Source organism: Sparus aurata, chromosome 5, assembly GCF_900880675.1.
Source record: "Sparus aurata chromosome 5, fSpaAur1.1, whole genome shotgun sequence".
NCBI lineage: Eukaryota > Metazoa > Chordata > Actinopteri > Spariformes > Sparidae > Sparus > Sparus aurata.
The window spans coordinates 31,185,143-31,212,512 of record NC_044191.1 but is presented as its reverse complement, the minus strand read 5'-3'; the positions used below and the strand labels follow the sequence as shown (position 1 = coordinate 31,212,512).

Sequence of the window (27,370 nt, the reverse complement as noted above, 5' to 3'; positions counted from 1 at the left end):
ATAGTTATATCTCATAATTTAGCACTGCCATTGAGAACATTTATAGCAAACTCCTTCCACACTGAGTCAAAGTTAATAAAAGCTGATGTTATGTCAGTGCACACAGAACACATTGACTTGCAGATGACTTGCACATACATGCATATAGAATACCAACACACCCACAGTTCATACTTATGCAAATGTACAGACATACACAGGCGCATGTATGCTGAGTTTATGTGCAAGACAAGAGCAGGACAGAATTATATAACCCTGGTAATGTCATGTGAAATTTTGTTAAAATTCTGAGCTTCTTTCTCACTTCTGGTAAGGCAAAGCAAGTTTATTTGTATACCACAATTCAGACACAAGGCAACTCAAAGTGCTTTACAAGGGTCTTTAAGTACATTAAAAACATAAAAAAATTGCATTTGAAATAAATTAAATACAAGTAGACATCAAGAAACAAAACATAAAAACAAGTGTAGAGACAGGAAAACATGCTTAAATAGAAGAGGTCTAGATGAGACAAAACTTGAGAATAAAAGTCACAGTGTAGTTCAAACCCTTAAATTTGCTCCAGTGAAAGGCAGTGGCATACAAAAAGGTCTTAAGGAACGGAGACTCCTCTTATAAATCTGATTGATAAACCATGTTTCTGACCTGGTCCAATCCTTAACATTGATTTTTGGGGGTTATGCTCAGTTGCACCAACGTTACTTGCACATGTTTCTGCGGCCAATGCGTTTTGCTTGATTAATAACTTATATAATAACTTGTTTGACAATATTATAAAATTTCAAAATCGTTCCAACAAAGTATAAGTCTTTGATTTCCTGATTGCGACGCTTCAGTGTAGTGTCCGAAAGTTGTTTTGCGCGCTCAGACGGGAGGGAGTGCTCTATCTCACCGAACATATCATCTTTGGTCGGCACCTACCGTTGACGTTGTTCTCGGCAGTTGGACAGACAGCTCGTGCGCTGGGCTGTGCCTGCCTGTGTGTGATCCGAGCGGCAGTCGTCGTGGTTCTCCTTTTAGCTTGCTAGCTGTGTATTTTTCTTTCCTCAGAAGACGTAGGCTGTACAGAAACACACCAGGTCAGTATTATTAGCTGCCTCACTCCGAGGTCATATATTTCCGTAAACTTGCTTTTCCTATTGCGTATGTTAAACCGGGAAACTGGACGTAAGGTGAAAGTTGTTCAGGTAGTGTAGACGTTAGTTGAGGTGTTAGTTGAGCTAGCTAGCTAACCAGCCCTTCTGTTGATCCGGACCACCGGTTCGCCCTAAAGCTCGGGCCTCACTGCTAACGTTACAGAGGAAGTAATCACGTCTATTCTTATTGTGATAACAGATTGGGATTCGTTTAAGCCGGGGAGGTGACAATGCCGTCATCTGGTTATTACAACGCCATTATAGGGAAAGCTGTCTTTTCAGGTGATCAAATCTATTGCAATGTGTTATGTTGACTCTTAACTTGAAGCAGCAGTGTGCCCTACTGGAGCCTCGGTGACATTGCGGAGACTTTTGGACTTGTGGAATTTGCGTCGGTCGTTATGCTGGTGAACAGTGTGTTGGTCGGTCAGTGTGTTATTCGGATGTTTGGACATGTGGGTGTCACTATAACTCATCGTAAACGGGATATTGTCTCAGCAGAGACGTAGAATTAGCCAGAAAGGTAAGTTAGCTGACATAGTATTTCATTACAGGCTTCACTCTTACCAGATGTGCCACCTCATCGACAGCTCTCAGTCCGTTAGCCATGGCAGAGGTTACAGAGCGGGGTAGGCCAATTGGTTGACCAGACGGCAGGATCACTTATTTAGCTGTACAGTCCAAACGAGTGATATGTCACTGAAGCGAATGTGTACCAATTAAGTCTTGCAGTCCAGACAATGTTACCGTTTGAAGGTGTGACCTAGGTATTTGTGAGTGAGCCCTTCTGTATCAGACAAAAAGCAGTTTAGCTTGTTTGGACTGACTGAGATGACTAAACCTTTGATGGGCTGCAGTTTAGGAATTGCAAAGACAACACTACTTAAAATTCTTACATTGCTGTATTTGTATTTCGAGTAGTCTTTGAGCTTCCCAGTTGTGACTTTAGAGTGGGAGATCTTTTTCATTTGTGGGGAAGTTGGATACTTTTAGAAACTGATTATGAAATAGCTCATTTAGTTAGAAAGGCTCCATTATTACTGGAAAATCTGGATTTGACATTGGGCCGCAAGGGAAACCTTGACTTCTCACCCATATATTTTATAATTTGTCAGGGCACACTTGTACGTGCCAGAATCTGTTTGGGACTGGGCATTGTTGGTATACACTAGCTAAGGTAGGTGTAATGTCCACTTCACTTGTCGACAATGATGGTTTTAACTTAAACAGTTCAACTGTATTCATTGACAGAGAGGATGCAGGATGCTCCTAGCTCCCATTCTCTGCTTATGTCCTGTTAGTGCTTTTACACACCTTCCTCTGTTGGTGCTAACAGGGCCTACGTAATCATCCCAGCAGATGTTTCCTCAAAAAGGAAGAACCATAGTGGGTGTGGATTACGTCAGTGAATACACACTTCTCAATACACAAAGTCATACTTTGGTGTAAATTATTTTTTCCTACTGTATCACGTATATGAAGAAGACATTGAGGGGGGTGTCTCGGCAGCCAGGGCTGTAGACTGAGTCACAGCTGGACTTTCAAAGGAAACTTGTTGGCACCTGATTCAAAATTCTCGGTGTCAACTGCTAATATAATAGCCACTGAAAAACCATGTGGAATGAAAGCCCACTGGGTTGTGTAACCAATGACACCCTACCATCAGTTAATAAACACTTGAGAGACTGGAATGATGTTGTTTCTTCTGTTACAAAACATGTAAGCAGATTCTGCTAACGTCTGTATCATAAGTGGTTTTGCATTCCTGTAGTCAGCAAGATATGCTCAACTTAAGTTTGTAGGGTTACTGTAACCTGGACAGTCAACATGTTGCAGTTTCATTAATTATTATTATGATTTGGTTTTATTCTGTGGAAGGTTTTTTCCAACATGCTTTCTATGATTGAGGTCCATACTGTTAATAGCCACTGCTTGGACGGACTGAGCTCAGAAACATTTGTCATTACCAACACGGAAGCTGATTATGTCCAGGCTGTCATTTTGGGAAGTAGAGTAAATCGCAGTTCAGTTTTACAGGCCACCAGCTACCCCATTTCTATTTGGTTATAAACATCAGAAAAAAAGACCCGACTACATGGGATTTACAAATAGTCTAAGACTGAATAAGTCTATTAAATTTCAGAATTATACTTTTTAATACACCAGCATATTAATTCCCTTCAACTTTTGCAAAACATTGGTATTTGGCTTTCTTCCTAACCACAGATTAGAGTGAGAGTCAGTGGCAAAAGATTAACATTACTGCAGTGGGAAACTCTCCAGACTAAGTGGATCATTTTCAGCTGACTGCTTCAGCGCACCTATCAGAGCTGACCCGCCCCTGTTAATGCTCACAAGACTGTCATCGTAAAGCCTGGTGGTGTTCTTCAAGACATCATAATTCATATAATTACTCTTGTCACATCCCGTAGGCTTATGGGTCAAACAGACTCGATATTGATAAAAGTTGCCCTTTTTATGCTTTGTGCAAAATTAATTACTAAAGATTTAGAAAGTCACATATAGGCTCCTTTTGTGTGACTTTAATTTCACCATGAAATTTTGAGCCATTGGGTCCTTCCTTTCTCCGGCCTCCTCCTGACCTGAGGGCACTAATGAGAATCATTCAAAGACACAGCAGGAGAAAACTGGAACGATGCGTTTGAACTAGGTCACTGCTTTCCAATAGCCCCCATCTATTCTCTGGAGAGAGATATCTAGAAGGATGTGTGTGACAGGGTTGTTTTGATGCACATACATACTGTAGTTCTTAGGACCTTTCTGGATTGAAAGGTACGTTTGTGTGACAGTGTTTAAGAAGTTTAAATTACATTTCTTACCCTTTGTGAGGTCAAGCTTCTTGGCTGACGTAGGTAGTAGTCATTATAAGCAAAAGCTCAGCTTTGATGCACTGGCATGCAATGTGTAACAGAAAATTATTAATTTAATAGTTATAGTCACTCACCCTCATTAGATCCCATTATGATGCTAAAGCAAATTCCAAATACAGGATTTACGGAAGTCCTGAACTCTGAATTTAACTAAAAGAGATGTTGTTGTCTGACAGAAAGGTTTAAGATGGGCATATTTAAAACAACTAATTTCTCTCATGTTCAACTAGAAGTTTAAACACTTGCTCCAGCATAATGAACATTGCACATCATTATTATTAGACAGTAGTTGCCAGAAGCAGTGTAACTTCTTGCAGATGTTTTTACCATAAGTAACAGATGATTTTATAAAGCAACCTTTGACTAGGAAGACATGACATGAAAAAATTATGTCAGTATGTTATTTAAATGTGTTATTTTACATGAATCTAAAATCTATCATCTATTAAAGGTGGAAATATTTTATTGACTAGTAGAATAAACACAACCACTTCCAATATTATTTATTTATTTGATAATAGCATATTTTTTTTAACCAAATGTAAGGTTGTAATATGGCTTCATGATAGAGGCAGGTTTGGACACATACACTTTGCAACAGTTGTTTAGGTTATGTTGTTGACATAGCAGCTCATCTTTTCTTTATGTTGCTTGTGTGTAGTTCACACAAATTGAGTAAAATCTAGCATCAGAGTGGGAGCCCTCGACTTTCTGTGCACCTGTTCTGCATAGAACCTGTTGGTAACCCTTCACCGAAAATAGGCTGAGGTGATACAGATTTGACAGTAGATTGGCCTGAAACTCAAAGCTCGTCAGTAGTGTTGCTCTTGTTGGATTTAATTAATCATGTATATTAGTTAAAAATCATCATATCATATTGTCAAACTACTAACAACAGGGTGACTGTGTTTGAATAGTACATTCAGCCTATCAGTCTCTCTGGGTAATCTGACAAACAGGATAATCTGCTGCTGCTGCTGGTGGTCTTGTTTCTACACTAATCCCGTTTTAGAAAAAGCTGCCAACCAGATTTACACCATTTTTATTTGCCAGAATGATAGATTGAGTGAGAGACTGTGTTTGTAGTACTGGGTGTTTTGTGGTCAAGGTCACAGATGATGATCTATTCAGAAGTTCATGAAGGCAGCAACATAGACTGCATATCGGCTGGCCTTTGACAGGGTATTTTTAGGTCTTAACTGTGACGTGGTGTCTGCTGAGGACCTGTTGTCATAACAGAAACAAAATGTCTCCATTAACAGAGCAGCTACAAAGTCAATGAACATGCCTGAAGGCCTGTCTGTACTTATGTTTATTAGTTAATTCTAATTATCTTTGCAATTGCCACCCACAAAAGAATTGGAGGCAGGAAAAGTCAGTATATAGTTCAATTACCCAAATGAATAATGAACCTTACTGGGTAATTCCATTTTAATTAGTCATCTCTGGTACTTTGAGTGGTTAATAAAAATATAATTGAGCAACCCTAACAAAACTCAAGTAATGTCTCTCTTTTTTTCTCCCTCCAACAGGGTTCTTTACTTGGGCAGCACTTTCCTCCCTTCTCCCTTTTCCTGTTTTTTCTTTTAGTTCAACAGTTTTTGTTATTTTTACTTTCTATGAAATTGATTTGGGTGTAGAGAGGACAACTTCGCCATCACAGGCTTTGCAACCAGTTGTTTTCATGGTCTGGGGTCAGTCTGTACCCACTGACGGACACAAACCTTGTGGGTTTAAGAGATCACAGGAGGAAACATGAGCACAGCCAAGCCCAGTGGGCTCAAAGTGCCCAGCAAGATATCTAAGCCTCCTGGGACAACAGCCCCCAAGACCAGCCCCAGCACAGGTAAGAATCTTCCCATGTGCAGCCTTTTCAGTTTCGTATTCATATTTTCTGTGACATTCCAAAGGATGCGACTTTATGAATGTTCTTGATTGCCTCAAATCAGTGCCTCTCTCCACTCCACTAACAGGGAGCGACAGAAGCTGAGTTTAAAAATCGAGTCAGCTGATATGAGCTAATTACCAACTTCCAGCACAAGACAGAAATTCCATAGAGTCCCTTACAAAAGAGAGAATGAATTCATTATAATCTGGACATCAAATCAATGACATTGCAATATTTTGAACAGCTTTTTTTTGCATTAATCTTTCTCACATAAGTCAGTTACTTGATGGACTATTAAAAACATCTGTTCCTTTTTCTTTTCCTTAATTTTTCAGCGGGAACTAAAGTTGCTGCGACAGACAAATCAGCTTCAAGTGTCAGTGGAGGAGATGCCCAGAGCGCTGGGGAGAGCTTCCAGATAGGGGACCGGGTATGGGTGAATGGAAATAAACCAGGCTACATACAGTTTTTGGGAGAAACACAGTTTGCCCCAGGACAGTGGGCAGGGATTGTTTTAGATGAGCCAATTGGGAAGAATGATGGATCGGTGGCAGGGGTGCGCTACTTCCAGTGTGAAGCTCTGCGAGGAATATTTACACGCCCATCCAAGTTGTCTCTCACAGAAGGGGAGGCTAATGGAACTCAGACGGCACCGCCCTCCCGGGCTGCATCACCCACTCCTTCAGTTGGCAGTGTGGCTTCACATACGCCCACTACAAAATCAGCTCTGCCTTCAACTACGGCGTCAGCCAAGAAGGCCTCCTCCACAACGCCAGTTACACCTTCTTCCAACCTTGCTCGCACAAACAGTGAATCTGTCTCCAACCTCTCGGAGACTGGATCAGTCAAGAAGGGGGAAAGAGAACTGAAGATGGGTGATCGAGTATTGGTAAAGTTTTTCACATTATCTAAATGAAAATAACCTTTTTCCCTTTATATTTCATCAAAGTGACAGAACTCTAAAATTCTACCTTTGTATCTGAAATGAGCAAAGTTAGGATAAACATGAACTTGTTTGGATTCACATGACAAATGGAACCCTTCTATTCAGTTGTCATCCATGGAGTCCTAGTGCAGTGATTGTATCTTGAGGAGCCCTTTTCTTCCCGTTTTAGTCAGCTGCATGCTTCTTGCCTTGGGCTTAGCAAATATGCAAGCGCACACACACAAACCTCCATAATTAGGCAGTTCTGGCCAACAGGTGGACCAGGTCTTTGTCTGGCTAAAGTGGCATGGTCCGCATCCATGTGGAGTGTGTGCAGCATCTTGTTGACATTAAAGCGAGGAGTTAACAGTGGTACATAGTGGTACACACAACCACTATAAAAGTTATAACAAAGCACTGTCATGGTTTTCTCCAACTAAGGAAATAAGTTTACCATTACCAAGTAATTTAAACCTTGCAGCTGTGTGTGCAAGTGATTGAAAGAAAAAAAACATGTTCAGTTTTATATGTCCACATTTTGGCCTTATTCTGTTCAAAGCTGGTACATGTTTGTTTCTGTTGCTTTGATGGAATTATCTCACTCAGGGTTTATTACCAGGCAAAGCTGATTACTCTTTAAGGCCTCTCTTATCTGTTGAGGGGATTAAAAGCTGGCTAATGTTTGGTGTTTTCTTCTCAGGTTGGCGGTACAAAGGCAGGAGTAGTACGATTCCTCGGCGAAACCGATTTTGCCAAAGGCGAGTGGTGCGGTGTGGAATTGGATGAGCCTTTAGGGAAAAATGATGGAGCTGTGGCAGGCACAAGGTATAAAAGCCACTGATCTTTAAATAACTAAAATAGAATATCTTACACTTGCTACCCACATGTATACTGTAACTTCCATTATCATGATTATATTACATTATCTTTCCCCAGATATTTTCAGTGTCAACCCAAGTATGGCTTATTTGCTCCAGTACACAAAGTCACACGCATTGGCTTCCCTTCCACCACGCCAGCCAAAGCAAAAACAACAGTTCGGAAAGTAGTGGCCACACCATCAGGGCTAAAACGAAGTCCTAGTGCTTCCTCCATCAGTACCATGAGCTCTGTGGCATCTTCTGTCAGCGCCAAGCCCAGTCGCACAGGCCTGGTTAGACATGAACACATTCCATTACAACAATGTTAGAAACTTTTTTTTTAAATGTGCTTACTCATCAGTCAGACCAAACCTCTCTCTTTCCACAGCTGACAGAGACATCATCACGGTATAATCGTAAGATTTCAGGCACCACAGCCCTGCAGGAAGCGCTGAAGGAGAAACAGCAGCATATTGAACAGCTTATGGCTGAGAGAGACATGGAGAGAGCTGAGGTTGCCAAGGCCACTGGCCATGTTGGGGAGATGGAGCAAGAAATAAGCCTGCTCCGGGATGATCAAGAGCAGGTCAGTTCAGCAGTGACACGCATGTACCTATGTTGATCATAAATTACTCCTGGAATTAGAATATCTTTTAATTGCCTTGTCATCTGTGTCGATTTTTTTTTTCATATGAAAACTTTCTGTTGAAGATGGAGACTAAGATGGACCAGTTACGTGCCTTGGTAGAAGCTGCAGACAAAGAAAAAGTTGATCTGATGAACCAGTTGGAGGAGGAGCGTAGGTAAGGATATTATTTTTTTCTAGTCACACACTGACAAACTGTTATAAGTGACAGTATGTCATCTACTGGTGTAATATTATGGGGACAGTTTGTTGAGACAGAAAATTAGAAAATGGCAGCTAAGATCATAGTGCTACACTATTACAGTCTTATAAAGTCATGAGAAAAGATCTGTGCCGTAGTTGGTGTAACCTTGCTCTTGATCATTGCAGTTAAAGTTCATTAGTTTCACAGATATGTCGAGACAACACCAAAGAAGCTCCAACAAGATTTTTTTCCTTTTGTATAGGAAGGTGGAGGATCTTCAGTTCCGTGTAGAGGAAGCTTGTATTACCAAAGGAGACCTGGAGGTAACTGCACAACGCACATCCTCACCAATGCAACCAACACATTTTATTGCATTTGTGTTTGAAATAAACGATTCATCAATCATGCAATAAGGATTAATACTACTCTAAATCAGACATTTTATTAACTAAAAAATCGCAAGGATGTTTAATTCAACATTTATGAAAGTGATTTAAAATCAACCTCCTGGTTCCATCACAGGATTCCACTTTACATAAACCTTGCTATTTATCCATTCAATTTAAGTGGTTTAGATTTTTGTTGACATTGGTGTTATTCCCTGGGTGCAGGTCCAATGCAGTTAAGTTCACACAAAATTCACTGGCATCCCTTTTAACAGAGCTAGAGCTGAGTCGAGACAGAGCATTTGCATTATATCTTGTTTGAGTTAGCAGGGGAAATTACAAACTATACAGCTCAGTAGGCATGTTTGCATGAGCAGTTTGACACTGCCTTTATCTCGCATCAGATGATGTGCTGTCAAATTCATCCAGTGATGCAGGAAGTTATTGGCTTCAATTACAAGACTAAAGTCTATACCCCAACCAGAAATAATTACATAACCAGGCTATGTTAATAGGCATATTAATATTTTTGTACTAGGATTAGCCTAGTGGAAGACATAATTGAGAGAGACTTTATATGCTCACCTGAAAAGTGTTATTAATCTTTACCTATATATCCTAGTTAATTAAGCTAGGGAAATTATGATGAGAGGGCCTGCATTTCGCTTCCGTCACATGATTCTTTAGTCATTTTATAAAGATTTTCTCAAGTGAGTCATGTTCTCATCCCAATAATGATATGCAAAGTATTGGGCCCATTGGTATCTGTGTTCATATCTGATCAAAGGGTTTCTTTTATTCACTCCACAGTGCTACACAGGGGACCATCTCAATTACCTTGAAGGCATCCAAGCTCAAAATAGATGTATAAGATGAGGGCTACAGGGTTAGAATACCCCTTTATCTTCTCTTTAAACGTGTATACTAACATTTTATTACTTACTCACAGCTGTGGATATATTAAAAACTTGCATGCAGCTTAAAATACACCAACAAAAAACTCTCCAAACTGGCCAAACTCAAAAATGCTTTGTTGACCTCAAGCTGTTGAAGGTGTACTAATGTTGTGCTATAACCCTCAGTGCCTCCCTGTTCAGTGATGTGACGTTATTGCTTTTTTCCCCTCCCGTCCTCGTCTTTCATGTTGGTCCAGTGCTTAGCATGGAACCACAAGAGATGCTCCCTTGTCATTTCACCCCCCAGTCACAGACCTGCCCACTGCAACTAAGGGGGAATAACATTCAACGTTCAAATGTAATTTTTGCACAAAGGTAGATTTATCAGGCTACATTGTAGTCTATACCCAACCCACCAGCACTGAAGAGTGGTTGCATTGTCTTAGTACGCTCTAATTTGAGGTCCCCAGATGTCCAGTGAGCCCTGAAATGTATTTGTAATTCACATTCTTTCTCCCTCATTCGTTACATTCGAATGTGGTGTATCAGTTAATTATTTGGCCACGCCAGCTCGTTTTGTCAGATTGTACCCATGCAAAACCTAATGTTGTATGGCCTGGGATAGGCTGCTGGCATACCATTTACAACTGGTGTTATTCCCCTTTTTGATATTAAACTTTAGGATAGAAGCACAGAATTGTACCAGGAAATGCTTTATTAAGTTATCATAAAACCTTCATCCATAGGACACAACTCCAAGAAGTCAAATGGGAATCCTTTCTGTTTTTCAATCCCAACATGCTTCTGGGTTTCTGATTGATTTCTGTTAAGTTGGTCACGAATCCTGCACATGGTGGTCTGACTACTGGTGGTTTCTTATACAGTACTTATGATAAATGGTGTGGACAGTGGCCTTATAACCAAAGAGAGAAAGCAGTGTGGGTATTGATAATGCTAGAGGCTTTATGAGTTTACCCCAAAAAATTACCTGAAAGAACAATGAATGCAGAACATTTTCTTCATGGCAATGAATATGGGAATTCTGCAACTTTATATATCCTCTCTATGGTAAAATGCATTGACTTCATGTCACAGTCTTAGTATAGGGATCAGGAAACAACCATCACTGCTTTCTCTCAATGATGTGGTGAAGTCATTTTTACCTAATTTACTTGCTGGCTTGACACACATTATCAAAATTTCTCTGTATCATAACAGTCAATGTGCTTTATTCACCAGGTGTCAATTTTGCATGGTTACTTATAAACTGCCTCCATCAACATACTCATCCTGCACATCCATAACACATGCCCCCCTTTGCTGCTCGTCTTGTATTTGCCACAGTTCTTTCACAACACTACCTGTGTGCAGCTGTCTATGGCACAGCCTGGAAGTTCTGCATGGGGTATCTTCCCATTTCCACTCACCCACCACTCCCCATCCCCACCCAATACCCTGTCTCCAATCTGATACACGAAGACACACACGTACACACACCATCAACATTATCATTGTTCAAACCCCTCCATCCTCTCTCCTGTCTCCCTCCCTCTCTGTCTGCGTTGGGCTGGCATGTGATGTTGGCACTGGTGTGTTCTCTTCCTCTCCCCCTTGTTTACTAACAGACGCAGACCAGACTGGAGCATGCCCACATTAAGGAGCTTGAACAGAGCCTGCTCTTTGAAAAGACCAAAGCTGAGAAACTCCAAAGAGAGTTAGAAGACACTAGGGTAATGAATTCTGCTCTGCAGTGTGCTGCGTTGGAAAAGAGGGTCTGGGCCGGGGATAGTGGCCTCAAACTTTGCAAGGGGTACAGAGAGGTGCCAAGCAGTAACTGGAGCTTTGCTTTGTATGGACTTTTGGTGAATGTACCCCACAAATGCATTTTTTTGGGCTTCACACTAGAAAAATAATACTCCTGTTTTAGAGCAAACGATCAAACAATAAACTAATCCATATATAAAATTAATTTAATTGCTCAAAGTAGTCCATTCTCTGTAAAGATAGTTGGGCGAATTTAGGATACCAATTTGTTCCATCAGCTACAGATTTTATTTGTAACCGTTTTCAAAATGTTAACTTCTCTCATTCTTTGGATCTAATTGATCCACTGAACAAAAACTGTGTTTCTCCTATCCTGGTGATTGAAAAGTAAAGATTTCTGTTGTAACTGTTAGAAAATGAACCAAAAAAAACCACATGAATCTTTCAGCTTACTTGATTGACAGCTCTTTACTTGTTCTATGTTTCAATCAGTTAAACAACCTGAACTCACTCTTGCTTTACTAGAATCACTGCTTAACCAGACAGACAAACTTCTCCCTGTCCCAGCTAATCATTTTCTCAGTTATCCTATGTTCCCCAGTCCTTCCCAGCATTCATTTGTCCTGCTTATTTGGTGTCCCTGCGTTTTGCTAGTCTGAAACCCGCTCCACCTCCCAGACTATGCATCGTTGTGTTGCCCTAGGGCATTAAAGTCATAAGGGGTTTCAGGAAAAATCTAGTTGTATTGTTTTGTAAGGATAAGGGACATGGTTTCTACAGGTTCTCTTTTGACAGTTATTTTAGCAAGAAAGTGTTCATTTTGATCATTAACCTGTCCTTATTAACCTAATAGATATTAAGTTAAAGAAGCAAAAAGAGATCCTTGTTTGAGAACATTAGAATAAATAATAGGTTTGAAAAATAGGCGGATGAACACTAAAGTAATGGAACATGTCAGTGCAACCTAAGGGGTTTTTCTTAATTCATACCTCTCCTCAATCATGGCATCAATAATTCAATTAAGTTTAAGTTATGATTTTTAGTTTAATGGATGATGGAAAATGTCAACACACTACTATAGCTCCATACATGCTTTCAGTGTTCACTTCCATTATTTGGACCATACCCTTTGTAGCCACAAGAGGTCAGTATAATGCCTTGTTCTGGAGATCAATGGTTTTTATACTGCCCTCATTAAGCAAGCAAACTATTTTACTATTACCAGGTGCTTGTTATCTACTATTGCAATTTAGCAATTGTTTTGTTCAATAACTGAATAGTATGATTAAGTCCGTGTCATATTTCAGTTTTTACACAGTGCCAAAGTTTTTGACTGGGATACATTTTTGAATTAAAGATTTCTGCTTTTAAAGGTTGCTACTGTCTCGGAAAGATCACGTATTATGGAGCTTGAGAGGGACCTTTCACTGCGAACAAGAGAGGTAGCTGACCTGCAGCTGCGTCTTGGGGCCCAGCAGGGCTCCGAGGACTCAAACTCAACCCTTTCTCCCCTTCTGGAAGAGATAAACTCTCTGAGGGATCAGTTGGCTTCCCAGGAAGCTAAACAGCAAGAAGAGCTGGTGAAATACAAAGAGAAGTTAGATGTTCAAGAGAAGACCCACAGTGAGGCAGTTGCCCAGCTTCAGGCTACATCTGTAAGGCTCTCTGGTGATAATGAGCAGATGCAGATGCGCTTAAGCCAGGCAGAGAAAGAGAATGCTGACATAATTGAAAACTGGCGTTCCAAGTTAGAGTCTGCCGTTGCCTCACACCAGCAAGCCATGGAGGACCTGAAGGTATCCTTCAGCAAAGGTGCAGGTGCCCAGACAGAAGAACTTGTAGAAACAAAAACTGCACTTGAAAGGCTAAAGGTGGAGCACAAGTTGGCTCTAGAGGAAGCTGGAGCCAAATATGAAGCTGATGCCAGAGTGTGGACACGGGAGATGCAGGAACTGAAGGAAAAGGTGTCGTCTTTGACTGAGGACAAGGAACGATTGGAGGAATCACTACGTTGTAGTGTTGACAAAACAGAGGAGCAGCACCTTGTGGAAATGGAGGATGTTCTTGGAAAGCTTCATGCTGCTGAACTTAGGATAAAGGAGCTTGAGGAGAAAGAAGATATCTTGGCACAACAAGCCCAAGACAAGGACAAAGAAACCAAAGAGCAAATTGCAGAAATAGTGGCACTCCGCAGCCAAGTAGCACAAGGCAGCCAGGAGCTTGTAACCCTGAAGAGTCAATTAGAGGTGCTTCAGAGCCAAGGAAATGACCAGGGTACCAAGGTTGGTTCTCATTCGCCTCCTGCCCATTTAATTGCTCTCTTTTAAGTGTGTCGTGTTTTAACAGAAGTGTCCCAAGGCCATTGGGGCATTGTCAGACAATGCTAGTCATTGTTTTGTTAATGTTATGTTGTGATATTTCTTTGCTGTTGCCCTTTTGTCCACATATTTTTTTACTTGACATGTACTACAGGTTAGTGATTTGAGCTCTCAGTTGGAGGGCAGACAGCAGGAAGTCCTCTCTTTACAGCAGAGTCTGAACACTGTGCAGCAGGAGAAGGAATCCCTGGAAGAGCAACTTGGAGGCCTGGTGAGGCTTATATCTTAATTTTGGATTAACAGTATCTCCTTTTGCATCAGGAAGTCACTGGTCTTTTACATGTTTACTGCCCTTTGATAAACAAGTTCAAATGCCGTACAAACCCCCCAAAAATCAGGAGATATAATGCCTGAAATACTGACTTGTTAATATGTCTGTAGCAGAAAAATCATACACAAACATTTATTTTTTCCCCACAGAAACAAAAGTTGTCTGAAAGCACAGAAGAGCAGACAAAATCAGCAAAAACTATGCAAGGTAAATCATATAAGCAATAGTTCTTTTGTCAGATACTTTCCCCGCCACCCTTTTCCCTATCACCTGCTACCATTTGACTTTTTTTAGTTAACAAAGGCTTCTAGGATCTAAAATTGAATATTTTTCTGTTTGCAGAAACACTTGAGAAGCTCAGTAAGAAGGAGGAGCAATGCTCATCCCTGACCACAGAATCAGAGTCTCTAAGAAGTCAACTTGCAGGTGAGGATATCTATACTGCATTCTATAATGTTAAATGTTTTGTAAGTAGAACGCATGTACTTAAAGCCTACAAACAAACTCACCCTGTCTTCACTCAGGACTGGAAAGGAAGTTGAAGGCTGCAGATGACAGGCTTGAGCAGCTTTCAAAGGACAAAAGCAAGCTGGAAAAGGATATTTCAGACATGATGACGGCTTCTGGTGATAGTTCTGTACAGCTGACCAAAATGAATGAAGACCTCATACAGAAAGAAAGGTGCCTTTATTATTTCCTGCTCCTACATTTCTCCATCGCTCCCTTCAAAACGATCATATGAGAATATTATTTACCTATGACATGTAATAATCAATATGTAAATCTTATTTTATTCCATGCTTAAGTTGATATATTTTTTTTAGTTATCTAATCAGTCACTGAATGGCTTCCTAAAACTCGCTCTTTTTGTTTTTTGTTTATTTTCATCACTCAGGAGGCTTGAGGAGTTGCAGAGTCAAATAGCGGAGGAGAAGGAGAAGACGGCACACTTGAATGAACAACTTCTGCAGGAACAGTCCCGCAAAGAGCAGGAGTTGAAGGAGACCAGAGATGAACATCAGTCTCAAATAAGTAGCCTTCAAGAGAAGATTGCTAAATTGGTTAGTGTTGTACATTGACTGTATATATAGAGTGGTGACATGACAGCTCCCTATCTGTGAGGCCAAAACATCTTGAATGCCCTCTGGTGGCCTGCTGCAGTATAGATTATAAGTCCAGCCTTCTCCACCTTAGAAATGGGACATGGGCTGAACTAAAAACTCAAAGTGAAATCAAATACCTGTTTCAAAGACTGTTTCTGACAAATTAAGGTCATTCCCATCATTCTGATGTATGTTCAAGTGTTTGTTTTAATAACTTTGGCTTCTGTTAGTTTTTAATGCTATAAAATGAGTGGGTAAAATGTCACGATTGACAGCTGAGCCCTGATTACAATTGAGCACAGTTATAGTGGTGGGAACTGATACTGCAGCTCCACCATCCAATCACTGCTGTGCAGACTCCAGCTCCAACTGACATCACCAGTGCAAGATGGCAGTGGTTGTGGGATATTTTGGCTTCATTTACTTACAGTGGGAGAAAGTGGAGAGTCAATTACCGAGTGCAGTAGAGTTCCGCAGCTGAAGGATGAAAATGTATGATTATTATTCCATGGAAATGCAATCAAAGTTCATATGTGTCTTGCCTACCAGTTTATAACAGTTATTATGGAGAGCGGACAGGGAAAAGAGCAGAATTGAGCATTTCTAACTGCACTCGGTAATCAACTCATCAGGGCTTCCCCACAACGAGCAAGCTGCTGGAGAGAGTGGTGAGATGTGTTCTCTTTTCAATAGAAATCCGGCAAAGCTAGCAGATGTTTGATGCCTCGAACTATGAGCTGGGACCCTATTTGTATTGTTGCTGAAGTTTGGTGCTGTTCTGAGCATTATTTTTGACTATGAGTGGCTTTTTGATGGCGGTTTCTTGGTGGAGGCATAGACTGCAGTGTGTTGTTATCGTGTGGTCTTTTCTGAGGTTGCTAAAACTACATAAGATTGCAGTTGGCAAACTTGATTTCTCGAGGGGGGGTCTTACTCGGTGTCATGTTGTGTTAGACCATGCTACCACTCACATGCTGCTTCAAACAAGTAAATAAATACTTTAATGTGATGTGTGAAGTTATGGTCTTTCTAATTCCTGATTTCTAGGAGAAGACTGTTCAACAGGGTGAGACCTTGGTTGAGGAGTTAAAGGCCTCACAAGAGAAGTCCTTGTCCCAGGCCTCAGAGCTCCATGTGAAGGAACTTGAGGTGCTGCAGAGTCAGGTTGACAAGTTTAAACAGGACCTCTCATCCTCCAAGGACAAATCCCAGGAGCTGGAAAAGTTGGTATCTGAGCTGCAGCCTTACAAGGACCAGGCCCAGGTAAGCACAAACCCTCCAATGTATGGACACAATAGGTTGAATCAACAAGTTTGTAATGTTCCAGAAACTTGTTTAATATGAAAAAAGGTTCTTAATGTGTTGTGAATTTTGCCAATGATTGAAATCATCAGAATGAATGTCACATTTTGTAGCTGAAAGTTGATTAAATCCATCATATCATGATGTATCAAAAAGCACAAGTTTGAAATCTAAGACGGAATGTGAAACCAAGCTTGGGAAAATGTTTATGACTGTGTGAAAACCTTTGTCTTCATTTAACATCAGTGATTAATGTCTGCACTATGAATGACATTTTCACTTTTAGTAACTGTCATACAAATGATTAGTAAGAAGTTTCTCATTTCTTCCCCTAAGTCTAAATACCTCTTTTTTTAATATTCATCTCAGCTCCATATTGGCTGGTGCCTTGAATATGTGCTTGCAGGGGTGCACTTGATAAAATTACATATTTTATTTCTTCTGTAATGTATTTGGTATTTGAGTTCAGTTTATGGTTATTGAAAAAGTCAAAGAAGTTGTTAGCAGAAAATGTAGTTGAGCGAAGTCAAGTAACTATTTACCCATTTTATTGTATCATCGATTTAAACCCTTTGGCAACTAAATTAGTTTTTTTTAATGTGTACTGCTTTTGCAATGTACCCCTGCTAGCATTGTTTATCAGTCCGATATTTCATTGAAGTTGAACATTTTCACTTTCCAACAAAAAGTTAGTTTTTTGCGTGCATTTCCACATAATTGTAGGCATTTATTGATGTTTTCCATTCATTGTTATTCTTTTATTAATAGTAAAATATACATAAATACACATATAAACTACTGATGTGATGTTGATACACATATTAATTTAAGTAAATGATTGTAGTCGTTACACACTGGCAGCCAGCAGCCACTCCGTGTTTATCCACCTTATTCCTGTTACATAATGGGTGTGACTTCTGGCACGTCCTGTCACTTAACTGGAACTGGCGTTTTCAGTGGTAACAGGATGCTAATTATCTTTGAGTGATTGATATGCCGTATCATTCAATCATAATCTAAAATTGCTTATCTGATTCTTCTAAAGCCTTAAAGGTGGCACAGTTCACAGGGTGAATCTGTTATTATGATACTTACACACACATACACTAGTTCAGCGAGCACTGGAAATATCACCTAAACTCTGTAACACCAGTTACCTTCCCAGGAAACTTGTCGTTATGCCAATTAAAATTGTTATCATCATTTTAATTGATACATGCATTTAAAGTAAGCAGGGAGGGAAGTGAAAATGTTCTATCTTTATATTTTTGAAATCATTGTGGTGTAAGTTGTGGTGTGATCTTTTGCCATTTTGATGCTTCTGCAGCTTAACCTTTCCAAATGCATATCACCTATGTCCATCTGCTTGGTTTATTTTTGGATTCATCTTACTCTTCCCTGTGTATATTCCCCTCCTTTTTTTCTTTCAACTTTATTTTTCCAGTGTCTTTCTGCTGAGCTTGACACCTACAAGCATGATGTTGAACATTTTTCCCAAAAACTGGAAAAGCAGAGTCTAGATCTGGAAAATGTGTGTAAAGAAAGAGAGGATTTTAAGGCTGAGAAAGGCAAACTGGAGAAACAGCTTTCAGATGTGCAGAGCAAGCTCTCTGCCCTTGAGATTACTCACCAGGAGGTTTCAGTCCAGAATGAAGAACTGCTAAAAACCAGAGATCAGCTTTCAAAAACTAAAGAGGAACTACTTACCAACAACAAGCATTTGGATGACGAAAGGATTTCATTGAACAAGGAGTTGGAAAAACTCAGTGATCTTCTTGAGGAAGTACAGACTGACAACAAAAACCTCAAGAATGCTAAAAGTGAGCAACTTGCCCAAATTGAGGAGCTTCGAAGACAAAATGCAGATAAGAACGACTTGCTCCTGCAGCATCAGCAGGACATCCAGCAAATTGAGGCTAAAAAGAAGCAACTACTTGAGGATTATGAAAATGTCTGCAAAGAGAAGAACCGACTGGAAGACGACCTCAATGAAAGCAGGTCAAAGCTCACATGTGAGAGGGACAATCTGATTTTAGAGAGAGATTCTGCTAGGAATGCCAAAAAATCTCTTGATGCTAAGAATGCTGAGTTGCAGGCAAAACTTAAATCCTTGAACTTAGAAAAAGAAGACCTTACAATGAAGAATACCCAGCTCCAGGCGCTCACAGAAACATTGACAAAAGAGAAGGTGGAGATATCCTCTGAAATCAGTGCTGTTGCGTTGGATAAAAAGAGCCTTGAGACAGTCAAGGAGGAGCTCCAGAATAAGCTCAGTGCTATGAAGAAAGACCTGGAGAGCTCTGTCCGTGAATGTGAAGAACTTAAAGCATCAAAAATGAGTCTGGCCCAGATGCTGGAGGAGTTCAAGATGAGCAGTCAGGTGACTGATTCTGAAAAGCTTCGCCTCCTGCAGGAGAAGGAAGACTTACTTACAATCCAAAGAAAAGTCTGTAATGAGAAAGAAGAGCTCCTCAGAGAGATCGAAGAATTAAAGGAGAAGCTTCAAGTCTCAACAGAACAACTGTCTCAGTCCAACAAGAAATGTAAAGAGGCAATATCATCTTTTGATCAAGAGAGGCAAGCATTTCGTCTTCAGAATTCTGAAACTGAGATGGCTTTACATGCTTTACGAAAAGAAAAGATGAGTCTGGATTCAGCAATAGAGCAGCAAAAAATGGATTATGAGCGTTTGGCAGGGGAGAAGGGAGAATTCGAAGAGAAGCACACAAAAGCCACATCTGAAAAAGATGCTCTGTCTCTAGAGCGTGATAAGCTAGCAAGTGATATCCGAGAAACTAAGGACCAGTTGGATAGTTACACCAGAGATAATGCTGTCTTGATTCAAGAGAAGTCTAATTTAACAGCAATGCTAGAGGAGACCAAATGCCAAAAAGACAAGGTTGAAGCAGAGATGACCTCATTGAAACTAGAAAATGCTGACCTACAAAATGAACTGCAGAAACACAAGTCTGATATTAAAATCCTTGAAAAGGAGAAAACTGAACTTGTTCATGGGAACAGTAAAGTAAAAATGGATTTTGAGAAGGGTAATTTAGAATCTATTCAAAAGATTGATATCCTTACAAACGATTGTCAGCGCCTGCAATCATTGCAGACTGAGGCTGACAAAAAAGTGCAGTACTTGCAGAAGGAGAGTCAGGGGCTGCTTCAGGAGATCCAGGACTTAAAATGTCAGATTGAATCAGTGTCAGAGGCAAAGAACCTTCTTGAGACCCAGCTACAGGCTGAATCCAGTGAACGAAGTAAAGCAATAACTGAAAAGGATGGTCTTTCCAAACAAATAGAGGAGCTGCAGCAAAGATTGTCTAAAGTCATACAAGAAAATAAAGAGATTTCTTCTAAACTTCAGAATTCTGATGATGAAAATAAGTCTTCTATGGTGGATATGGAGGCTTTGAAAACCCAACTGAAGAAACAAGAGCAAGAAACTAGCCAGTTGATAGAACATAAAGAACAGCTTCTATCCAAGCTTGAAGAAATGGACAAACAAATGGCCCTCCTGACCAAAGAGAAGGAAGACGTTTTAGCTGCACAATGTAAATTGGAACAGGACATTTCTTCTCTCCACTCAAGCAAAGAAAGTTGGTTCGCAGAGCGGTCAAGACTCCTTGGAGAGTTAGACAAGTTGAATGTTAGCCAGAATCAACTAGAGGTTGATGTAAAGAGCCTACAATCTGAAAAAGAACTTTTGGAAAATAAATGCAAGAAAGCTGTTGAGGATGCTTCAGCTTCCACCACTGCAAAAGAAGAGATTTCCACCAGCATCTCAAACCTAACAGCTCAGAGGGATGCCCTGCAGGTGGAGAGAGATGAAGCCACCCAGCAAGTCAGGCAGCTTGAGTCCCAACTTAAAAATGCCATTTCTAAGCAGCTTGAGGTATTCCTCCTCCAGTAGTAATCACTGTCACACATACCGTAGAGTGGCTGGGGCTTTGTCACCTACTCACTGCATGCTTGCTAGTTTGGTTCCTTTCCGCTTCCCTTTTATTTTCGTGTCTAACTTTCATCTTCCATTTACTAACCGCTGGTAACTACCCTTAGCTCCCAGCCTTTGCCTGTGGGCTTATAACGTGATCTAACTTTTAGGCAAATTCTTATGGGTTACATGATTATGTAAGTCTAAGGTGATCTTTATCCCGCTCACCATCTGATGGTGTGTCATATTCCATTTGATTTATATGATTGTTAATGGACAATGAAAAAAGATACATGTTGAGATTTCTCAACATATTTCTATTTAATTAGCTTTCATCACTTACAGTAATGCAAAAGGGTAACTATTATGATATAGCCCCCAATAATCTGCTTTATTGACACATTACACAGGTAATGTGTTGTCAGTATCCGTTCTGAGGCCACAGGTTGTAGAGTATTTTATATTATATACTAATTATTTTTCTCCTTAGTGTAATATTCATGTTGTTAATTCTCAACCAGAATGTACTTGAAAATTGGAATGAACTGAGATTTGGATAACTGATGCAAAATCAGTTATTAAGATGGCTAAGTAATTAAGCATGCAGTTCATTTGTTAAACAATATTAAAAGGGGATCAATCCAAACTCATTATGAATAGCTTCATCAAACGAGCTACAAATGTCTTCTTCTGGTTGGTGTTTGGTTGATGTCATTAAATGAAGATGTCAACCAACCGTTTGCTGCTTTTGATTTGAAACCTTTGTTCTTAACAAATATCCTGATCGCACTGTTTAGGCTACAGAGGCCTCTGGCAAGACTGCTGAGGCTTTCGAACAGCTGACAAAAGAGAAAACCAGTTTGATGGAGGAGAGGAATAAAGCCCAGTCTTTGTTGAAAGAGCTCCAGAGCTCTAAGCATGATATGGAGACTGAGGTACGAGATGAGTCTTATGTCTCATGTCTAATGTCTAATGTAATCTTTCAGATACAAAAATAATTATTTTGTCAACATTGTTCTAGCTCCAAAAAATAAAGAAAGAGAATTCCAAGTACCAAGAAGATCTGAATGTATCCAAAGAGCAGCTTTGCACAGAATCTCAGAAAACTAAGAGTCTGCGTCAGGAAATGTGAGTATATCCTTAGCTATGCAGATATAAAATATTGTCTACATGAGCTGTTGCAGTTTCTTGATGATGTTATCATTTGTATTTTTTCAGTGAGGAGCTTAAAGAATCTGATTCTGTGAAGACTAAGTCCCTGCAGATGCTGCAAGAAGAGAACAACAAGCTGACTCAGGAGCTTGATAACAATCACAAAGGCCAGAGTGATCTTTTGAAGGTACAGCACATAATCTTTTTATTTGCCAAATTGTGTTTCAGCTGTTGATCTGCTGACAATCGCTGGATTAGAACTATGTTTTCGTTTTTTCTTTTTTCTTAGCTTAAGGATGATAACTCCAAACTCAAAAAGCAGTTGAAGGAGTTAAAGCAAAGGTAAGAGAATACACTATAATTTGATGATCCGGGCATTTTCTAAAGCGCAATACCTAAATGAGCACAACTGCTTTCACCTGTGAATCGTACGTCATGCTGTTTTTTCTTCCAAAGCCTGCCGAATAATGCCTTCAGGTACTTTACACCTTTTAATATTATGTGATGTCAGTCACCATCATGTCATAGTAGAAACACTTTAACCAAATATGTATTATATGTAGGCAAATAATTCGGAACAAGGTAATGTCACATTAGGTTTTCCACATTCAACCCCCAAAAAGTATGTGTTGCCTGCTTTTGATGTGGGTAATAAATAAATATTAATCAGAGAAATCACAAAGTCTCAACAGTGCGTACAAGCGTCTCAATTTTCAAACATAGTGCAGCAGTGTGCCTGTGCCAACCAAGCACATCCCCTCAGAAAGCTGAACAGAGAAGAACTCCACCAGAGTCCACAGAAGAGCGCACCAAAACAGGAAATGCATGCTTGAATTTTGTCTATCACATAGGTTTCAGTTTAAATGAATGGGAAATAAATCAAATAATGTGTAGGATGGAAGTGTAATCTACCCGTAGATTAAGGCAAAGCACTATTCATCTTGAGTTATGATTCAAAAGTTAATTCAACCTACAACCCCCTTCCCGCCTGCTTAACAGTTTCATATGTGTTTTCACTGCAGATTTTTTTTTTTTTTTTTTTTTTGCTGTTCTCTGAATGTCCTGCTTGTTTTCTGCTGTCAGTTCAATAATTGTAAGAAAAATCTCTCCTCACATTTGAGTCTATAGTGGCCCTACATCTTAGGTAAAAAGTTCAAAAGGTAAAAATCTGCTGAGAAACAATTTGGTAACTTGGGGCCTTTTTCTTACCTGCCTGGAGCGATTGTGTACTTTACTCTGACATTTAGTTGGTATTGTATGTGTATTTGATAGTGAGAGCACCTTGAAGGAGCAGTTTGACAAGGAGAAGGCCACCCTCCAGCAGTCCATCCATAAAAACAGTGCCTTAATTTCAGAAAAGGACCAGCAGGTGGAAAACCTGAGGAGTGAGGTGAGACTCAAATGCATGATGGTACTGTCTATTTTCAGTTGGTATGGCATCTTATTGACTTGAGCTTGCACAAACTGAATTATGGCAAGTTAAAATTTTAGAGAATGCAGGGACAGAGCTCATGGTCAGGAAAAATTTAGACAGACCTTTGCGATTTTATGTACCCCAAGGTCGAAATCTCCTTACTGTTTCCTTCGGCTGTTGTGACAACAGGCTTTAACAGGATATGCATGTTGAAGTCCATGTGTACCTTTTAAGTGTAATTTCCTTTTCATGGTTGGCAAACAAATCAAATTAGCAATGCCCCTTTCAGGTACTTTTCCAATATTGCAGAATCTAACAGGATGTCTTTTTCTAGGGCAGCTTTCATTTTGAGTGTGCGTGCAAATGAGCATTCAAACGTTGTCATCTTAAATTGCAACTTTGCTGACTGTGAGAAAGTATGCCCTACTGGCAGTGACACATTTCGTGCATGTTTAAAATATCTGTTATGCTTTGATCCTATTGAAGCTTGTTTTGAATGTATAATCTCAAACAGAATCTGTATCACTGTAAATCTGTCACTGACTGAGTGATTTTAACTGTTGTCATGATATTTTTTAGGGCAAAGAGTTTTGTCCAAGGAACGTTATATTTGTTCCAATATTGAATAGCATGGGTTGGTCTTTACAGCTGGCTGTACTGCGTGGGGAAAGTGCCTCAGTTAAGACACTGCAGGGTACAATTCAGGCCTTGGAGCATGACAAGGCTAATCTACAGGAGCGTGTTCAGAGACTGGAGAAGGATCTGGCTGCAGGGCCTGACGCCATCAACAAGTCCTCAGGTAAGCATGGGCTGAACATATGATCACAGCTAACATTACTGGCAGCACTAAGTCTGTTCTCTGTGAGGTAACCTCCTAAACATAACAGGATTAGTGAGTGTACTTCTGTTTTTCATTTAAAACTATACTTGATGTGTCAAGGTGATGCAGTTTTGGACCAACTAAGGGAGGATAAGGTGACCGCAGAGAGTCAGGTATGTGTCTTTCCTCTCTACATTAATACCAATCATAGGCCTGGATGGGTTGAGGGTTCTTGCCATTCATACCTTCAGCGTAAAGATGCTTCCGTACGCTGGCTCATAGACTTTTCTGGTTTGCCAAAAAACTAGGTCTCACTAGGCAGTCGTACGGAAGTAGTCTTACTGAATGCTGTTTTCAAAATGACTGTGCTGCTTACTCAGACATTTACTAACCAATACTACTTCTGATGAAGCAGTAGACTCTGAATTTACAGTTTATGATTCACTCATGTAGCCATTACAGTATAATGTTTTACAGAGGTGAAATGGATATAAATTCTTTTGAAATTTTATTAAAGACATATTGAGCTTCCGACATAATCTCAGCTCTTTCAGGGGTGATTAATAGGACTGAAAGTGGTGGGGTGATAGCTTGCGTCATCATTCTCAGAAACCTCTTACTTCTAGGCTCCAGCCTCTGTTAATTCTAAAATGTTATACTGTATTATTTGTAAGTGATGATTTTAGTGTGTTGTGTGGCAGTAGGTGGGTCCTAATTTGAATCTCAAATTTTTTTCTTTTCTCTTTCTTAAATCCGAACTCCTCTTCTCTGCCCTGTCTCTGATGTTGGCAATACTACACCACCATCAGGCAGCGGTTTGTTAATGTTTTTCATCAGCTTCACTTGTGCATGTTTGTCTGTCACTGTCACTGTGACTCTTATGTTTTGTACATATGATCACATTATAGTTGGTGTCAAAACTACTACCTGTCTTCCAAAAATGAATCAAGCTTGATTTCTCAATACCTTAGAATTCATTAAGCATTTGATAAAATTCCAAGGGAAAATTCGAGATATCATATATGCTAATTGGGTTTTTTACTGACTCATTCCAAGCTTCGATTTTCTTTTGGTGAAAGCTCACAGTAGTGATTCATCAACACAGATTAGGTTTATTATTTTGGGGAGTAGAGCGAAACATAGTTACTATTCTGTTATCACTTGTCTTCGTCATATGATTAAGGCGAAGTCTTTACACATAAAACGGTGAATAAGTTTCACAGGAAACCTTTGTCAATTTGAATAAATATTGATAAAGAAAATGTGTTGATAGATATTTACTGTTAACCAGCAGGAGAACTAATGCCACTGTTGTCATTGTCCTTTACAGATTGAGTTCCTGAATTCAGTTATCGTTGACCTTCAGAGGAAAAATGGGGAACTCAAGGACAAATTGGAAACAATGGCAGCCGCTGCTCTCAATGGGAATAATCCAAGTGAGATGGATAATTATGATAGGTAAGTCCATTCATGGCAGACTTCCTCTAATTAACACCAGTTGTGTGGCAGGACAACTCAATTTTCTTTTTGCATCACTGGACAGTCTGACGAAACAGATCTAGACCATGGAACAATGAAAATCTGGATACAACATCAGAGGCAGAGCCCAGGTCTTTCCTATGAAAGCTGCTCAGTTGCACATGAAGCCTGGTTCTATGATCTTCCATCGTGATGTTAGACACATGGAGCGTGGGCACTAGAAACATTTTAGCTTCTAGCTAACTTGAATAGAAATAAAAAGATTTAATCATGCAGCTCCTCTAGACTTTCCAAATGTTATTGGACTGAATGGCTCACATTATGGTAGTGAAGTGAATCATTTTGCATGTGCTCAGTGCCCCAGGTGAGGAACAAGTTTCTGCCAACTTTGTTTTGCAGGGGCATCCTGCATTGCTGCATACTGGGTTTAGTGCCACACAAGACAATTGTGATTAGTTAAAGAAGGTGAAACAAGTTGCACATAAATTTGCCTTCTTTTTCGCTGCAGCCATGACAAGGAACCGGTGAAGAAGAAGCCTCCGCCAAGGCTGTTCTGTGACATCTGTGATTGCTTCGACCTCCACGACACTGAGGACTGTCCCACACAAATGCAGGTGCCCGACTCCCCTCCACACACCACCTACCATGGCAGTAAGGGCGAAGAACGAGCCTACTGCGACATCTGTGAGGTCTTTGGCCACTGGACCGAATCCTGTAATGATGACCAGACCTTTTGAAGCCTATACCACCTTTGTTCGCACAATCACTATATTTGCACATCATGGTAGATTATGAGGTGCTTTTGGGGTTTCGGTTTGTATGTGCGTGCATTCTGTGTGCTTGTTTTTGCCAAGTGTCTTTAATGTCCACGCCAGTCCTTAAGCGCTCTTATAAGAGAATAGTCTCCTCAGAATCTCTCTCCAACAATTCAGATATCCAGAAAAATAATATACAGCAGTTAACAGTTTGTATTTGTAATTGTAAATTACTTTGGAGGAAAAATGTTTGATATCCTGGGTTTGTGTGAGTGAGAAAAAAACTTGTTGGATGTGTCTTCGTGGGAGAACCGATGGTCTTCTTCAGATCATTTAATTTATCAATATCCTAACATTGTTTGCACAGCTTGTTGGGGGATCGCAAAGATCATATAGTATCATAAAAGGTGTTATTTGAAACTGTAAATTACTTGATTGAAAAACAAATGTCAGTTTTCGCAAAAAAATGGTGAGCTATAGTTTATTTTTTTATGCCTGGAAATAATATGTACTCTTTAAAGGTTTGATAGTATGTGTGTCATTTTGTGGGAGGTAATAATCACAGGGAGAGATTTGCTGCCTGAAAGCAGCAGTGAAACCCAGTGCTGTTTGGCTTTAATGGAAACTTTTGTATGCTCTTTACGAAGGAACTGCTGGATGATTGGTAAGACGAAAGCATTGAAACTTCAAGCACTTCATACTTAATCTAACCCCTCATTTTCAGTAAAAGGGCCTTTCCAAAAAGTTTCTTTGCAATTAAAAGATCAATTTCCATATGAAACGATGAAAGACTTTGGCATTTCTTTGAAAAATGTTTTGAATATCTGTATAAAAATAAATGAAATTTATGTATGAATTGAAAATCAAGATCTCTGTGTTGAGTATTATTATGGAAAGCATTAAGTACAGTCTCTGTGCATTGTGCTTGTACCTTGTTGCTCGCTTTAATTGCTGTCATGCACATGCACACTGCATTCTGTGTGATGTAATATTTTACTAGAGCCACAGAAGCCAACACACATTCCTAAGAATATGTACAATGTAAGCACAGTGTTAAGAGTTTTGAGGCTGGACCTTAGGTAGCCTAAATCAGGGAAATACATTTTTCTTGTGCCTTTTGAAGCACCTTTTGACTGGAATGTTGTGTGAATTTAGAGCTTGATAATGGTGGAGGCATCACTTT

The 27,370-nt window shown here is 39.9% G+C and overlaps 1 protein-coding gene across 6 annotated transcripts; it reads left to right on the top strand.

Annotated features, from left to right (window-relative positions):
• The first annotated feature begins 879 nt into the window (after window positions 1–879).
• Window positions 880–27,054, top strand: clip1a (CAP-GLY domain containing linker protein 1a). 6 transcript variants are annotated; one of them, XM_030416470.1, is made up of 28 exons: window positions 880–1,079; window positions 5,560–5,873; window positions 6,251–6,804; window positions 7,541–7,665; window positions 7,777–7,993; window positions 8,089–8,286; window positions 8,412–8,503; window positions 8,793–8,853; window positions 11,438–11,542; window positions 12,950–13,858; window positions 14,049–14,165; window positions 14,375–14,432; window positions 14,568–14,651; window positions 14,750–14,906; window positions 15,121–15,286; window positions 16,376–16,591; window positions 18,075–20,528; window positions 21,365–21,502; window positions 21,589–21,695; window positions 21,786–21,906; window positions 22,009–22,061; window positions 22,176–22,196; window positions 22,992–23,109; window positions 23,782–23,932; window positions 24,074–24,126; window positions 24,763–24,768; window positions 25,284–25,411; window positions 25,941–27,054. In XM_030416470.1, the coding sequence occupies exons 2-28, from the start codon at window positions 5,783–5,785 to the stop codon at window positions 26,167–26,169; spliced, it is 6,729 nt and encodes a 2,242-aa protein (XP_030272330.1). In that variant the 5' UTR covers window positions 880–1,079; window positions 5,560–5,782; the 3' UTR covers window positions 26,170–27,054. The 6 variants fall into 6 exon arrangements, with proteins under 6 accessions (XP_030272330.1, XP_030272335.1, XP_030272332.1 ...); XM_030416475.1 differs by lacking the exon at window positions 11,438–11,542; XM_030416472.1 differs by lacking the exon at window positions 22,176–22,196.
• Window positions 27,055–27,370: the final 316 nt, after the last annotated feature.

Excerpts from the sequence above, each read along its gene's own strand:
- clip1a (XM_030416470.1), top strand. The coding sequence starts at position 5,783 with ATGAGCACAGCCAAGCCCAGTGGGCTCAAAGTGCCCAGCAAGATATCT. Across the intron at positions 8,854-11,437 it reads TTACCAAAGGAGACCTGGAG|ACGCAGACCAGACTGGAGCA; the intron begins GTAACTGCACAA and ends GTTTACTAACAG. Across the intron at positions 14,433-14,567 it reads ATCAGCAAAAACTATGCAAG|AAACACTTGAGAAGCTCAGT; the intron begins GTAAATCATATA and ends TTCTGTTTGCAG.